This window comes from Canis lupus, chromosome 6 (assembly GCF_003254725.2).
Source record: "Canis lupus dingo isolate Sandy chromosome 6, ASM325472v2, whole genome shotgun sequence".
In the NCBI taxonomy this organism is placed as follows: Eukaryota; Metazoa; Chordata; class Mammalia; order Carnivora; family Canidae; genus Canis; species Canis lupus.
In genome coordinates this window covers 29,713,961-29,730,704 of record NC_064248.1, presented here as the reverse complement: position 1 = coordinate 29,730,704, position 16,744 = coordinate 29,713,961, and the positions used below count along the sequence as shown (strand labels likewise).

The 16,744-nt window shown below is 43.2% G+C and overlaps 1 protein-coding gene across 2 annotated transcripts in view; it reads left to right on the top strand.

The window, feature by feature from the left end:
* The window catches only part of SHISA9 (shisa family member 9), a 287,792-nt gene that overhangs the window by 245,343 nt on the left and 25,705 nt on the right, over positions 1-16,744 (top strand). For both annotated transcript variants that reach the window (XM_049111379.1, XM_025416471.3), the window contains exon 3: positions 14,093-14,248. In XM_049111379.1, coding sequence (XP_048967336.1) covers positions 14,093-14,248 — 156 coding nt within the window. The remainder of the gene's footprint in view (positions 1-14,092; positions 14,249-16,744) is intronic.

Genomic DNA, 16,744 nt, shown 5'->3' with positions numbered 1-16,744 from the left:
GCATTCTCAGAGGATAAAAATGGTTAGGCTGTTTTTATTGGGGCTTGAAAGTCTTTAAAATGTGGAAATATGAGGAGAAAGATTACAGATTCTTGTATGTGCCAGATATTAAGGTTAGTGCTTTCAGGATGTATCTCATTTTATCTTATTCTGGACTTTGTCGTAACTAATCAGTTAGTATGGAGAAAGAAGCATTGGTTTTGGATGAAGTTGACTTTGTCTCTGCTGCCCATGACCTTGAATACATGGTTCATAGCCTCTTTTTGCCTCCTATTTTTCATCTGCAAATTGTGCACAATAATGCCTAACTTTCGGAATGGCTTCAGATATAATAAAGGATGTATAGGTAAAGTACTTGGCACGTGCTTTTTATTTTATTTTTTTCAAATTTTGGGAAGGAACACAAAACATAAAATCTACTCTCTCAACCATTTCTAAGCATACACTTCAGTAATGTTAAGTATATTTGCATTGTTGTGCTCCCGATTTCCAGAACTTCTTCATCTTGCAAAATTGAGAAACCTCTACTCATTAGACACCAGCTCCCCATTCTTGTCCCCCACCCCAGCTCCTGGTAACCACCATTCTACTTCCTGTCTCTAAGAGTCTGACTACTCTAGGTACCTCATACAGTATGAATCTTTTTATAACTGGCTTATTTCACTTAGTGTAATGTCCTTAAGGTTCATCTATGTTAAAACAGGTGTCAGAAGTCCCTTCTTTTTAAAAGCGGAATAACATTCCATTGTTTGCATATACCACATTTTCTTTCCTTTTAAAGATTTTATTTATTTGAGAGAGAGAAAAAGTGTGCATGAGTGGGTGGGGGAAGGGCAGAGGGAGAGGGAGAGCAGACTCCCCGCTGAGCAGGGAGCCTGACACAGGGCTCAATCCCAGGGTCCCAGGATCATGACCTGAGCCAAAGGTAGACGCTTAATGGATTGAGCCACCCAGGGGTCCCTATACCATATTTTCTTTGACCCTTCATCCTATCGAGGGGTACTTGGGTTGCTTCTACCTCTTGGCTATTGTGAATAGTGCTGCAGTATAGGTCGGTGAGCAAATGTCTCTTCAAGAACCTGCTTCCAATTCTTTTGTTGGCATGTGCGTTGCCTTCAGTAACACTTAGTTCCCCATCTCTCTCCATTTTATATGCAGTAAACCGCAGGCACAAGGGCTCCATTAATTTTCTTAAGACCTCACAGCTGGTACGTTGCTGGAGTAGGATTTGAATCCATGTCTCCTGTCTCTAAATGACCTAGTCTATCTTCATAAACTCACTTTGCTCTCAAATACTCCTCAAGAGGAAAGATTAGCATCTTGAATCACAGGGGAAGCTAGTTAGAGGACATTGGAAGATAAAGAAAATGGGGAGAGACATGGTCGTGTCTATCACTGTGAGCCTCAGCCATCCTCTATGTGACAAGTCCTTGAAAATGGACTCTCGAAGTTAAGTGCGGGAGATTTACACCCCAAGTGGGCTCTGTGAGGACAAAATGTATGAGTGATAGGAAATCAACAAATACTCTGCCTCCATGCATTGGCTCTGTGAAGCTTCAACCAAAGCAGGAGCTAAAGGTCTTTTTGGTGCACGCTGAAAATTTTCTTAAGCAACTGGTCACCTGCTGTCTGAGACTCCCCCAACCCCTGTATAGCATCATTTCTACTAGAGTCTTGGTGTAAGATATATTGCATCCTCCACCCATCGAGTATCTGCATTGTGTTACCACCTGAAGGATACATACCTGAGCAGCGTAGCATCCCTTGTGTTTGGCTAAGCTGGGCCCAGTTCCCTCATTTCTTTTATTGCTTTCCTTTTCTATTGTTGTTGTTTGCTGTCAAATTGTCCATAAACAAAATACGTAGCCAGTGCACATACAATCCAAAAAGAAAAAACAAGTTTCAGAGCAACAAAAATGGCTGTTGCTAAGCTGACACATTTAATGCATTTTTCTTAGCGAGAAAGCTGACTTTTAGGTAAAACTCCTTGCATACTGCCTGTCACATGGCAGGTGCCTGAAAAATGGTGTTTTTCCCCCTCATCCTTTCCTGTGTTAGTTAGAATTCAGTTCCATGGAGTAAGCTCCAGGAGCCAGGAACGGAGGTGTGGAGGAGATGGATCATATCCCCTGACCTCAGCGGTGTGGGAAAACAGGCATTGGAAATAAAGAGACTATTTCTGTGGCTAAAGAAGCAAAGCAAAGGAAGTGTTTCGAATTGAGAATTGAATCGTGTCCCTCTCGAATAGATATGCTGATGTCCTAACGTTCAGTACCTTAGAATGTGACCTTGTTTGGGGATAGGATTGTTTCGGGTGTAAATTAGTTAAGTTGAGGTCCTCCTGGAGTAGGATGAGCCCCGATCCAATACAACTATGTCCTTCTGAAAAAGAGGAATTTGGACACAGACATGCACACAAAGCAAACACCATGTGAGGAGAGAGGCAGATATTGGGGTGATGCTTCCACCAGCTCAGGAGTGCCAAGGATGGCCAGCATACCACCAGAGGCTAGGAGAGAGGCACCTTACCACCTCAGAAGGAACCGACCTTGATCTTAGACTTCCAGCCTCTGGAACTGCAAGATGATACATTTCTGTTGTTAAAAGCCCTCCCTATCTCAGTGGTTATGGCAGCCCTAGCAGGTGAATACGGAGAGGTGCAGAAATATTTAAGATAGGGAAGGGGGATGCATCCCTGGTGGCTCAGCGATTTAGCGCCACCTTCAGTCCAGGCCGTGACCCTGGAGACCAGGAATCCAGTCCCACGTCGGGCTCCCTGCAGGGAGACTGCTTCTCTCTCTGCCTGTGTCTCTGCCTCTCTCTCTCTGCCTCTCTCTGTGTCTCTCATGGATAAATAAATAAAATCTTTTTAAAAAAAAGATAGATTGGGGGGAGGAAGGTCCCCTGGAGGGTATGATGTATAAGCTGACCCTGAAAAGATGATTCAGAGTCAGCTTGGGAAAGATGTTGGGAAAAAGGAGAGCATTTTGCAGAATAGTATCTTTACATATGGCTAATTGTTACTTTACAACTTATTCTAACAAGCTTGGGTATCTAGTTTCTAATCCCACAACACATTTGGACTAGAAATAATGAAGGCCAAGATGACAGGCTGCAGCTCACCATGCAACTGATAAAAGATTAACCATGATGAAGGGGAAAAGAAAAGTTCTAAACAGATGGAATTGGGAGGAAGATGGTACAGGAGGAGGGTAAGAGGACAAGGAGCAGGAAGGAAGCAACCAGGCCACACTGGGCTAGCGAGGGACGGGGCACACGTGTACCATTAGACGAGCTCATGAGCTTGACTTTGGGGAAATGACCACTGTGCTCATAAGACAACCTTTGGTATTTATAATGATGATGCTGAGCCATCGGTGGTGAGTTAACTCACTTTGGAGATGGCCCTGAAACGGGATACCAATAAATGGCCATTTCTTGAACATGCTCACAATGTTACTTCCAATTAAAATGGTCCTCGTGTAGTGTCTTCGACAATCTCTCTCAAAATGTAAATGAAGAAGGTCTTCTACCTTCTAAAGCTGGATGAGGTGCCATGTTGGTTGTGCTGTCACAGGACTCTGTTTCACTGTATCATGGCACTAACCATGCTGGTCTTAAGGGTCCTCCATGTCCCCTGTGTTCCTTTGGTCTGCGCTGCAGACCAAAAGTGCCCATCGTCTCTTTGGGGCACAACCCAAGATTTAGAATGAATCTCTGCCCCCACCCCCCAGAGCCTGCATAAAAAGTGGCCAGAAGTGAACATTAAATAAATATTTAACAACTCCAGTTTTAAAATATCCCCATCCTAAATGGTCAAAAATTTTTAAAAAATGTTTTGCATGCTTAGAGATACAAACCCATGGGTAACACAAATGCTTCGTTTACCAAAGGTTTTACAATGATGTATGTGCAGTTTTTCCTCCATTGCAAATCCCTGCTGGTCCTTCTGCCACCAAGATTCAATAAGATGGATTTAATTCTCTTTCTACATAAACCTTTTCTGGTGAGAGCCTAGCCTGCTATGTTCTCTTTTGACAAATTCAGGGTAATTTTGAGTTGGATTTGAATTTTTTTTTTGCTTGCTTGTGGCCACAGAAAATCTACATGGTGTTTCAAACTATAATTTTCAGGTTTTCTCTTTAAAAGGATACTGGGCACAAAGGTTTGGAAAGGATAGAAAGGAAAACAGAGCTAAAAGCCAGAGCTCTGCTATGACTTCTGACCATGTATTCTCTTTTTTTGTTGTTGTTCTGAGAATTACCACTGCAACTGGCCCCTGCAAGAACATCCCCTCCCTATTCCCTCTCATTTATCCTGTTCTGAGACAACTGAATGATCTGGAATATGTCCAAGAATCCCGAGTCCAGAGGGGGCCTTATGGAAACCTACCGCACTCTCCTTTTGTGGCCACCCCATCATGTCATCTTTGTTTCCCAGACAATTGGAAGCAATAAAGCTTTGGCTATAATGTCTTGGATGGTTACTCTGTTTCAGGTGGGATGCTGAGCACTGTGTATATGCAGTCTCCAAGCCTCATAGCACCCCTCAGAGGAAGCTGTTATGTCCCCATATTAGAGCTGAAGACTGAGGCTCTGGCAGGTGTTAGAACATACTCCAAGATGCTATTGGCAAAAAGAAGAGTCAGAATTTGAATCCAGGACTAACTGAGTTAAAATTCCATTCTTACTTCATTATGTCATCCTGGATGCTGCTGCTTGTGGGCAGTGACTGCAAAGCTATGCTGTCAAGCACAGAAAGTATGTTGGGGAGAGTGGGGTGGGGGAGAAAGCTGGGCAAGAACAACATGGCCTCATAGGCTAGGCAACCTCTTGGGTGTTGAAAATCTTTGGGAACATTTTTTGAGCTCCTCTAATTAGTAGGTGGTGCAAGAGCTAGGACTTGTCCACCAAGCACAATGCCTGGCACACTGCAGACAAATACATGAGGAGGAATGGATGGGTGAGCAAGCTGGAGAGGTCAGAGCACAGGTTCCACAAGGCAAGAAGGGATTCTCAGAACAGGGGTGGGGGGAGACCTGCTCGTTCCCTGGGGTTATTATTATTATAAGTTCTATTCTCCGGATGAAAAAGGAAACAAGGGATCCCTGGGTGGCACAGCGGTTTAGCGCCTACCTTTGGCCCAGGGCGCAATCCTGGAGACCCAGGATCGAATCCCACGTCAGGCTCCCTGCATGGAGCCTGCTTCTCCCTCTGCCTATGTCTCTGCCTCTCTCTCTCTCTCTCTCTCTGTGATGACTATCATAAATAAATAAAATTTAAAGAAAAAGGAAACAAAAACATATAGATCTGGCCACTGGTTTACTGGTCTGAGTGGGAAATTTTATAAGAAGGAAGATACTCAAAACAGAAGAGTCTCTTTCCATAGAGGAGGCTCAATCCTGAACCTCTGGTTTCTTCCTGTCCCTGCTGAGAGGCAGCTTAACTTAGTGGAGGAAGCACCTGTTTTGCCATCAGACAAACCTGGGATCAAATCCTGACACTTACTAATATGCTGTGGGACTTTGGACAAGCATCTCAACCTCTTTGGGCTTCAATTTCCTTATATGTAAATTAGGATTGTAATACTTAGAGAAATAGGTTGTTTTTTTTGTTTTTTATATGGTTAAGGTGCTTATTTGGCCTTTCTGAGTTTGTGATTTTTGTCTGAGTTGGGCTATGCTAACCATCTGCTTGGGAGAGAAAGGAGAATAGAATAAAGTGGAAGGAAGCACTCCATGCTACTATGTGGAACCCTCTGCTCCACAATGAAAGGTTCTATTGCAGGATCCCTGCTCTGAGGCTATCTGGGTAGTCAGATCATACCACTTTGTTTCTTAACTGACTCAGATCCCCTCTGATAGCTCAGAGCTTCTTCACTTTGAGTTCCTCTTGGGGTCCCAAACACAGTAGTGAGATGAGAAATCCCTGCCCTCAGCGTTTCCCTCACCCATCATTTTCCCCAACATGGGTCTGAAGACCAAAGAGGGAAAATCAAGTGATAGTCCTTCATCTCGCTCTCTCTTTCCTTGTCATTTTTCTCATTTCCCTAAAATCAGAGGAGGCAGGCTTCCCATCTTTTTTCTTCCCTGGTCCATCCTTGACAAAAATTCTGTAGTCCTGCCTACTAAGTCCCAGCCTCAATTTGCTAAAGAATGGAGTCCCAGAAAGATATGAGGGTGTCCTCAAAAAGTTAAAAATGTAACTACCTATGATCCAGTAATAACACTATTGGGTATTTGAAAGGGATACACTAATTCAAAGAGATACATGCACCCCAATGTTTATAGCAGCATTATCTACAACAGCCAAATTTTGGAAGCAGCCCATGTGTCCATCATTAGATGGACACTTGGGCTTAGAATGGATAAAGGAGATAGGGGCATATATACACACTGGAATATTACTCAGCCATCAAAAAGAATGAAATCTTGCCATTTGCAACATGGATGAAGCTAGAGAGTAGAATGCTAAGTTGAATAAATCAGTCAGAGAAAGACATATGATTTCACTCATATGTGGAATTTAAAAGGAAAGAGAGAGAGAGAGAGGGAGAAATCAAGAAACAGATTTTTTACCATAGATAACACACTGATGGTTATCAGAGGGGAAGTGAGTGGAGGGATGGGTGAAATAGATTTTGGGGATTAAGGAGTACACTTGTGATGAGTACTGGGGGATATGTGGAATTGTTGAATCACTATTGTACATCTGAAACTAATATAATATACTGTATGTTAACTACTGGAATTTAAAATTAAATTAAATTTTAAAAATTAAGAAAAAAAAAGAATAGAGAGAAAGGAATTTAGAACACTTTCCAAAATCAGCCATGTGACTTAAAATTGTATTATTGTCTGACTGCAAAATAATTTTGTGAATGTCAGAAATTTAAAATTTACTCCCTTAGAGCCAGTAAGGAAGTAACCAAGAGCACAGATTCTAGAGTCAAAAGGCTAGGTCTAAAGCAGAACTCTGTGGTATGAAAGTGGTATAATTTTGGGCAGGTTACAAAGCCTCTCTGTGCCTTGATTTCCTCCTTTGCAAAATGGGTTAAACAGTATCTCATAGAGATTCTTGGAATGATTGGATTAGTTCATATAGAGGATAGTGCCTGGTACCTAATAACACCTCTTTGTGTATTATGTATAAGTGTGTCACCATCTTCATCATTAATTAATCAATTAATATCATCATCATCATCATTATTTTTTTGTATTCCTTCTGTAATAAATCCTAATTCCCCAGCCTTACCCAGCCAGATATGTGGATGCCATGGTCATCATGTACATAGGAAGACAGAAGAGAAAAACATATTAATAATTTGAAAGATCCATTGTTCGTAAGACTGTGCTCTAATTGATAAAAAGTTGTTTCCCATGGGGATGTGGGTTAATAATTCTAATATTGCTAGATCTCTATACTAGACTGAACAACTGAGTTGTTGAATTCTGAGAGCCACATTTCTCATTGTTGGAGTGAGAGCTTACAAATAAGCAAGAGGAGGAGTCTAGAATGACCCATATGATGATGGATTAGAGTTAGAGATAGCAAGATGAACTCATGTTTAGCTTATGGTAGATAAAGATGGTTACATATATAAATATTTGTAGACCCATGTACATGTGAGTTAGTACACACACACACACACACACACACACACACACACACACACAGATTTCCTTACTCTGTCGGCAGAGAGAGAGACCAGAAGCAATGAGCACACCCAGCACTCAGATCTTAGTTACTAACATCATTCTACAATAAAATGAGCCAAACCTCTTTGGAGAGATGGCTGATTCTAGCACTGGACAGGGAATATACAAGATGAACCTGGAACATCTTGTATTGCTTTTTTAGCAAGGAAGCTCTAAAAAAGGGGCAATAGGAGCCAACTGAAAGTTTCCAATGGCCAACCTAAAACAATTTGAGCAAAAAACAGAATAAAATAGTATTAGTTTATAACTCAATGTAATAAAATTCATGTCTGTGTGTCCACACTGATATAAATAAATGGTTTAATAATTAAGCGACGAGAAAGAGACAAGCCTCCTATAAAGAATTCTGAATAATTTAATAGACACTCTGTACTCAAAGAGGTAGAACATAACTCCTCGCTCTTTAAGTGTGGGTTGTACGGAGTGACTTAAAGAGTATGGTATGGAAAGAGAAAAAAAATAGCATAATTTTACAGTGGAGAAACTTGACAGACACTACCTCAGGCAGGTGATGAAGGTTAACATCAACAATGATAAGGCATCATAGTATGTATCCTTGATGGGTGATGATGAGAATGTCACTTTACAGTTCTCCTCCCCCAAACCCACAACCTCACTCTAGACATGAGAAAAACATCCGACAGATTCCATTCAAGGCCTATTCTATGCAATACCTAGCTGGAAGTCCTTACCACTGTCAAAATCATCAAAAACATGGAAAGTCTAAGAAACTAACAGCCAGGAGATACCTAAGGAAACATGATGACTACATTTAATGTGGTAATTGGATGAGATTCTGGAACAGGGGAAGGACACTACATAAAAACTGAGGAAATCTGAATAAAGTGTAGACTTCTGTTAATAGTAGTTTATCAAAGTGGCTCATTATTTAAATGTACCATACAACACAAGATGTTAGTAACAGGATCTGGGGTATATATGGGAATTCTTGGTGCCATCTTTTTTTTTTAATTTATTTATTTATTTGAGAGAGAGAGATGGAGACAGAGACAGAGACAGAGACCGAGTGATGGGGAAGGACAGAGCCAGAGAGAATCTCAATCAGACTTCACGCTGAGCATGGAGCTCAATCTCACAATCTTGAGATCATGACCTGAACTGAAACCAAGAGTCTGACACTTAACCAACTGAGCCATCCAGGTACCACCCTGGTGCCATCTTTGCAGTATTTTTTTTTTTAATGATAGTCACAGAGAGAGAGAGAGAGAGAGAGAGAGAGAGGCAGAGACATAGGCAGAGGGAGAAGCAGGCTCCATGCACCGGGAGCCCGATGTGGGATTCGATCCTGGGTCTCCAGGATCGCGCCCTGGGCCAAAGGCAGGCGCCAAACCACTGCGCCACCCAGGGATCCCTTTGCAGTATTTTTATAAATCTAAACTTGTTCTACAATGAACACCTTATTTTAAAAGATGTATTGTCTGTAGGTCTCTACATTATAGGGTTGATATAGGAATTAAAGGAGATATATTACATGAGAAATTCCTCGCCAAGTGCCTGGCACATTATGTACGTTCCACGAAACAACACCTTTGACCATCTTGTGCCTTTCTGAGCTGTTCTTCCTGTTATGTGCCTTGAAAGACTGGCTATTGTTACTTTTCTCCCAAGATGAGCCAAATTAGTCCAGTTTCTGATAGTTGTTATTTGTCTCTTCTACACTGAGAAGCCCACAGCATCCTCCCAGTGTTTGCAACTGAGCATTTTTACCTTAGCTGACCCTATCTGAATTGCATTTATTTTATTTCTGTTTAGTGACTAAGATATACCACATATAATGATACTTATGCAGCGGTTACCTGGGGGTAGGTCAGCCAGATGCTTCCAATTAGAGTAGCTATGTCTTACCCTTCTTTGAAAATGACTGTTAAATACTTAAGACCCCTCTTCCGTCTTAGGAAGGAGAGCACAGGGACATCATCAACTTTTTGTTTGTTGACTGAGGTTCTTGATGGAAAACAGCATCCCAGAACAGCAAGTCCTTGTTTGTTATTTCTAAGAGTCAGAATGAGTTGCGAAATTATAACGAGGCAGGGAAGGTTTTTTTTTTTTTTTGTGGCATTGGGTAGGAAGTATCTTTCTACAGAGGTGAGGTAGGTAAAATATCTCTGGGCCCGAAGTGTGTCTACAAAAGAAACTACCCTGCTGAGAGCAAGTCATCATTGGTCTGACTGGATTCCTTCTATGGCCATGACTATATAAATTAAATGATAGAGATAGATAAATAGATAATATATACATATGTGTACATATATACATAAAAATACATATGCATATACATATATACCTACATACGCTCTACCTCTTTTATTTTTCTTCTCACCTTTACTGGCAAGGATGAATCTGATCCAGTCTTTGCTCTTCCCTCACCCTATTGTTCTATTTTGCTTGGATTCCAAGCTGGGCTGACTTCCCATCTACACTTTGGTTTCTCCTCCTTAGCTGGATATATTTGTACAAAACTCACAGAAACTCTGGGTTGCCAGGTTTGCTCTATCTTCTTGTTCAGTAAAATGAAAATAACATTTAAAAAACCCAGTCACAAATGTCTGTTTAATAATTCTTGATTGCTGCCCTGAGACTGGATTTCAATATTTGTGAATATTCAGTGTCTGGAAGCAAGCACCAAATGTCTGTCTGAAATGGCCGGAATTTGCTTTCTGTGGCTCTGCATGTGATAGCAGGAATATGGCTCTGGGGCAGCCCCATCTCTTCTTTTGTGAGGGACTCCTTTGGTGGGCCATCTTGGTCATGCCCACTTACATTAGGTTAACCACTCACTGTCCCTTGAAGAAGCTCAGGACTTGGGAGAAATCATCCAGAAGCAAATACTTTATGATAGCATATTAACTATTCTGTTGAATAATATAAAAGCCTGTCCCAAGTGATGAGGAACATCTCTACAGAGTTTTATTTCCTTTAGTTTTATTTCTATCTCTACAGAGTTTAGCATTTCCCCTGGCAGGCCTGGGAACAAAATTTGAGCTGATGTTTGGGATCTACTTCCAGGGGTGAAAAAACATGACCTGCCATGAAGATATTAGTAAATTAATTTATGAATGTCTTTGGGCATTCCCTGTGTACTACTGAGGCCATTCGCTGTTTGAAATTTCTATTAAATCTCTGTAGAATACCCAGGTGTGATTCCTTTTCCATCTTGACACAATCCCCAGGCCCTTCATTATAGCCACATGGGCAGCCTCCCCTCGATCTGGAAGTCTCACTTCCCAGAGGGAATCCACACAACTACACTAGTCCAAACTCTACATTGCCGAAGATAGTAACCCCAAAGCATGCTAGCTTATTAGAAAGGGATTTCCCTATCTTATCTTCTCTGCTTTCCTCCTATTGTCCTTACTCCTTCACAATATTCTCCACATGGCAGGTTCAAACTCACTTGAATCCATGACCTTCTGGCTCCTTGAGTCCAAAGATTCCCAGTAGAAAAACTCAGGGAAGAATTCTAATAGGTCCAGCGTAGGTCCCATGCCTGCCTCCAGCCCAGTCACTACGAGAAGAAGGAGGCATCATGATTTGTCCAATTTGGATCACATACGCACTTCTGTGGCCAGAGGTGTGGTTTCCTGGCCTGATTTCCAACTGCCGGCTCTTACATATCTGAATAAGAATTTTTGTGGCTGCCAGAGCACATTCCGCCCCTGAACATGGTGGGTTGCGAGTGCTAAGGCATTGCTATCTTCCAGAAGCAGCCCTCACCCAATGACTGTTGGGAATTGGTGTAGGAATAGTAAGGGGCTCACTTGCCCACGGAAGACAAAATTCTGAGACAGGCATTCAACACCATTTACCAGAATTCCAAAATGGGATAAGACTCCAGTTCACTACAGTTAGTCTGCTTTCTCTTCCCTGTCTCACTCTGCTACTCCTTTTCTATAGTATTCCCTGAGCCTGCCTCCCAGATTTGCTCCTCCTTGAGTCCTTACCTCAGTGACTTTTGGGAAAACCCAGACTGAGACAGTCACCGTGATGGGCGGTTCATCACATGACTCAGATGCTCAGGGCACAGTGTATTCTGTGCAGGGTAGCTCTGAGTACACGCAACTAGCAGAACCTGTCCAGTAAAAAAAAAGACGTTGTGAGAAAAAAAATTCACAAAGCCAGGACACAATGAGGACTTGTAGTAAGTGCTCCCCCTGGACCAGCATTTGGGCACAAAACATGTCTAGCCTGACATGCCCGGGAGGAGACAAACTTCTCCAGCAGGTTGCTCTGGAGAGAAGATATCAGAGGATCTTGAGGTCCACGCTTCAGCAAAAGCTGTACCTTATGCAGCACCTCATCCATGATTTCCTTAATCTTGGGCCTTCCCAGCCCTGCTGAATCTCAGCCAAAAAAGCTATCTCGGCAGAAGGATACACCCACTTCCTCACGTGCAGGCCAGAGGCTGGGTTATGTGGCATATGTTTGGTGACATTCCCATGATGCAGTTGCCTGTGCAGTGATAAACATGCTCTGCTCATCTCTCAGCTGTAGTGTCCCTGTCTCTTTCCATTTGGGTTCATTTGGTTTCTAAAGCCAAACATAGTCCATATCTATCATGGTTTGAATTGTCTAGAAGCAGCACTTGAGAGAGGGATTCAGGTGTATGAGACTCCGAGGGAATGCTCTCCAGCACTCACACACATACAGACACACACAGAGACGCACAGACACAGACACATGCACAGACACATGCACACACCCCTCTTGGGTTGTGAGGGAAACAAAATAGGAAAGATAAAGGAGCCACTCAAGGATAGGGTCTCAGTGTCAGATAAAGTCTGGACCAGGGGTAGTCAAATTATGGCCCTTGGACCAAATCTAGCAACCACCTGTTTTTATAAATAAAGTTTTATTGGTACACAGCCACACCCCCTTCATTGACCTCATGTCTGTGCCTTCTTGCTACAAGGGCGGAGTTGAGCATTTGTAACAAGACAATGTGGCCCATAAAGACTGAACAATTTGCCGTCTGGCCCTTTACTAGAGAAGGTGGCTTGTTTCAATCCCTGGGAGTTCTGGAGCATCCACTGCTCCAAAGCTATCCCCACCTTGAGGCATGGGGCTGGTCTGCATGCCTTGGAGTCAGCCAGGCCCTGGTTGCCAGCAACCTCAGGTGTTGAGTGAGGTGCATGAAGCACACTAAACCCAAGGTGGTAGTTGCCAAGAATAACTTCCTGGGTGCTAGGGGCAGCCATGGGCTGTGTGCAGCTGACACAACAGCCAGGAAATAGGCACACATGCCAAGTGAAGGGGATCTTTCAAGGCAGCACCAGCACCCACCACCATGTTTATCTGGATCTGTACATGTGCCTCATGAAGTGGGGAGAACCTGTAGTTCCTGCCTGAACCTGAGCCATAATCACCCCATCTGGGCTCTGCTTCTCCTCTCTTTCTTCCCCTCACTCCATCCATCCCACTGCTCTCAGGGTGTTGGGGAAACCCTTAACAATATAAACCAAAAGGAACTATCCAGGTTGACATGTATAGAGTTAACTCACTTTTAAACACATTTTTTTCTAACAGCCGCATGATATCCCAGCATATGCATGTACATATTGTGTATTTAATGTAGATGCACAGTAATTTATTTACGAATTCTGTATTTATAGAAGTTCAGGTTGTTTCTGTGCCTGTGCCCTTTAGCCACTTTATAGACAACGGTGCAAAGAACGCCTCTGAACAAATATTCATATATTCTGTATCTTTAAAAAAAGCTTAATTTATTTATTTGACAGAGAGCAAGAGAGCAAGCAAAGCAGGGGGAGTAGCAGAGGGAGAGGGAGAAGCAGGCTCCCCACTGAGCAGGAAGCCCAATGTGGGGCTTGATCCCAGGACCTGCGGATCATGACCTGAGCCGAGGGCAGATGCTCAACTGACTGAGACACCTAGGCGCCCCTATCCATATATTCTCCATATATTCTGATGCTGTTTCTGTAGGCTTCATCCCTAGAAGTTGTATTATTTGGTCAAGGTATACATTCACATTACATTTCAAGACAAACAAACTGTTTGTTTCTGCAAACATGGCAGATTGTGCCCCCAGGTGAGTTTATGAGACTGGCCAGTTTCCACATCTTTGCTAGTGTGGGGGTCCTTCCATGCTTGTACTGTTTGCTGGTCTCCTGGCAAAGCACTGGCTTCTCACTGTTGCTCTGACTTGCATTTCCTTGACTATTACTGAAGTTAATCATCTTTATATATAAATTTGCTGTTTACCCATCTGTCCTCAGCTGCTTTCCAGTGAGGGTCATGGAGTTGGTTGTTCTGACATGAGTTTGGGACCAGGCAGTGGTGGGTGTGGGTAGAAGGTCCTGCTCCATCTGTGATCATGTCCCTCTGTCTCCTCACATGCAGACACGACCCAGATGAACAACGCGGTGCCCACCTCCCCCTTGCTCCAGCAGATGGGCCATCCGCATTCGTACCCCAGCCTGGGCCAGATCTCCAACCCCTATGAGCAGCAGCCACCGGGCAAAGAGCTTAACAAGTATGCCTCCTTGAAGGCAGTCGGTGAGTGCTCTTCTGTTTCTTTTCTCTTCTACTTTTCTGTACTTTTTTTCTCATTCCCTCTGACTGTTTCTTCTAGTCCTCTCTTTTTTTCTTCCTACTTCTCTTTTTCTTCTTCTTTCATAAAGTCTGTGTCTGTCTCTGTCTCTTTCTCCATTTGTCTCTCTTCTCTCTCTTTCTCTATCTCTCTATATCCCTCTGTCTCTGTCTCTCTCACACATATTTTTGGTCTCTCTACCTGGGGCCCAGGTTACTGTGAAGCAGAGCCACTCAGCTGCTTCCTCTCTGCCTGGATCAAGTCCTGCCTTGTCATATGGGGCTTGGAGGGTGGGCGAGGGACACATGTGGGGGCCATTTCCCGGGGAGGAGGGCCTGGAGACTCATTTGGTCCCGTTGACAGCCCAGCCCCTTCATCGTCCACCATCTACCCTCATGAATCCTCAGGGAATCTGGACACAGAATTCAGGACACCTGGTCTCCGAATGCCTTGCCCGGTAATGGGTAACACCCATCACCCCCATAAGTCACCCCATCTCTGAGAAGTCGGTAAGTGAATGCTCCTCTTTCAGGCAGCTTCTGCTTTTCAAGATGGGACATGCATCCTGGAGCTGGTGCTAAGTTCTTATCAAAGTGCCAGATATTGCATCAGACCTTTTATACATCCCGCCTCATTTTCTCACATGATCCAAAGCAGAAGGCCCAATTATTATCCTGGTTTTCAGATTAGGAGATTGAGACTTGAGGAATCTGTGGGTCTTTATCACTCCAGAGCCTATCCTCCTGCCACTAGCCTCCCTCAGTCCTGCTCCTGTGTCAGTCCCTTTCCCCAGCTCACACATAAGAGAGTGTGACAAAAACCCTGATAATGATCCAGGCTCCCGAACAAATAGTTCATGCAAGAGTTCTATAGGGTGGAAGCAGCAAAGTCAAACTTCAGGCAGATGGAAGACTCACAGGCCACATGCTTGCTTGTATTATCATCTGCTTGTCTTCGTTTCTTCCCTCATCAGAGATGAGATGGGAGACACTTAGTGATGGATTCCAGTGTTAAATATCCTAACGCCATTAAAAATTGACACCGAGAAACCAAAGCCCAGACACTATCACGGGTCTGTGATGCCTGTGGTGACCCTGGTCTCCCAATAGCAAAGGCACACAACAAGTACCTTGGTGTTCGGCAGAGGGCCAGGCGCATACTAGGAACTCAATAAGTATTTGGACCACAAGTATCTTTGGGAACTCATTTTTCCCCCTCTCCTAGGACTTCTAGATGGAGTCACTCAAAGACAGGCAAACCAAATTTCTAATACCAAGGGCACAGGCTGTGCAGATTGACACAGGCTTTTCTAAATCCCAAGCCCTGCAGGACTTATATACCAGTTCCCACGTTTCATGTTGAAATTCTACACCCAACTCAGCCCTCATATACACCCCATGACACAGATTCCCTCTATTCCATATTGCGTGTTTGCACAGCATATGCATCCTAAGCGTGTTCAAACAGACTCAAATATTAGTAGGAAGAGCTGAGAGCTGTTGCCTAGGAGAGAAAAAGTCGGGGCATCTGTGCTGATGTAGCTGCAAAGCCTTCATACACTATTTGGTGGCCCACCACCCCCCTCCCCTTTCTGAGTCTTGCATTTGGGTGATAAATGGCATCTGCTGGTTCTATTTGATTCTTCTTTTGGCATTAAAAAAAATCAGCCCAGACACTTTTTTCCTTTTGAACTCGTTACATTACCTTAAACAACTCATTTCTTCAGCTTAGGTGCAGTGTCTTGTCCTCCCTCAAAACCCAGTAGCTATTTGGGTAAATAATGGGTGGATATTCCCACAATGCTCCTTGATTTTCTCCAGGATTTATACAGGGATCCTGTGCATAGCAAATGTCTGCAGGGCATTGAGAATTAAATTTGCGGTATGAAAATGTATCTTACCCTCCTTCAGTAACACTTTCTTCCACAAAGGGAGAACTTCTGAAATGTTTGCTGAATGAATGAATGAGCTTGTCTTTGGCATGAATCAAAGAACAGCTTAGTCATAAGGAAGCACCCCTAATCTTCTAGAATACTATGAAGAATTTTATTTAGAGTACCCTCCTCAATCCTGGATATGGTTGATGTGCTCCTCTTTTTTCTCTGTCCTTCTCCTAGGACTGTTGTGGGAGTTCAGACCTTATATGAGTCACTGATGGTCCTGTGACTCTCTAGTGAATGGAGGCCCAGTGAGGAACCTACTAGGGACTGGCTGACCCAATGGCTTATCCAGGTGTCCAGCATCTGCCTGCACAAATGAAAGGCAAATCCCATAATAAATGTTCTTTGAAAGGTTCTTTATTAAGGCATAATTCACACCATGATGTGTATGTGGATGATGAAATGCATTTCATTAATGAAATCATTACCACCCAGGAGAGAAGTTGTTTAAAAAATTGTTTGCTCTTGAAAGCTCTGCAGCCTCTGATAACCAGACTCACTTTCCAAAAATTTCTAGTAAATA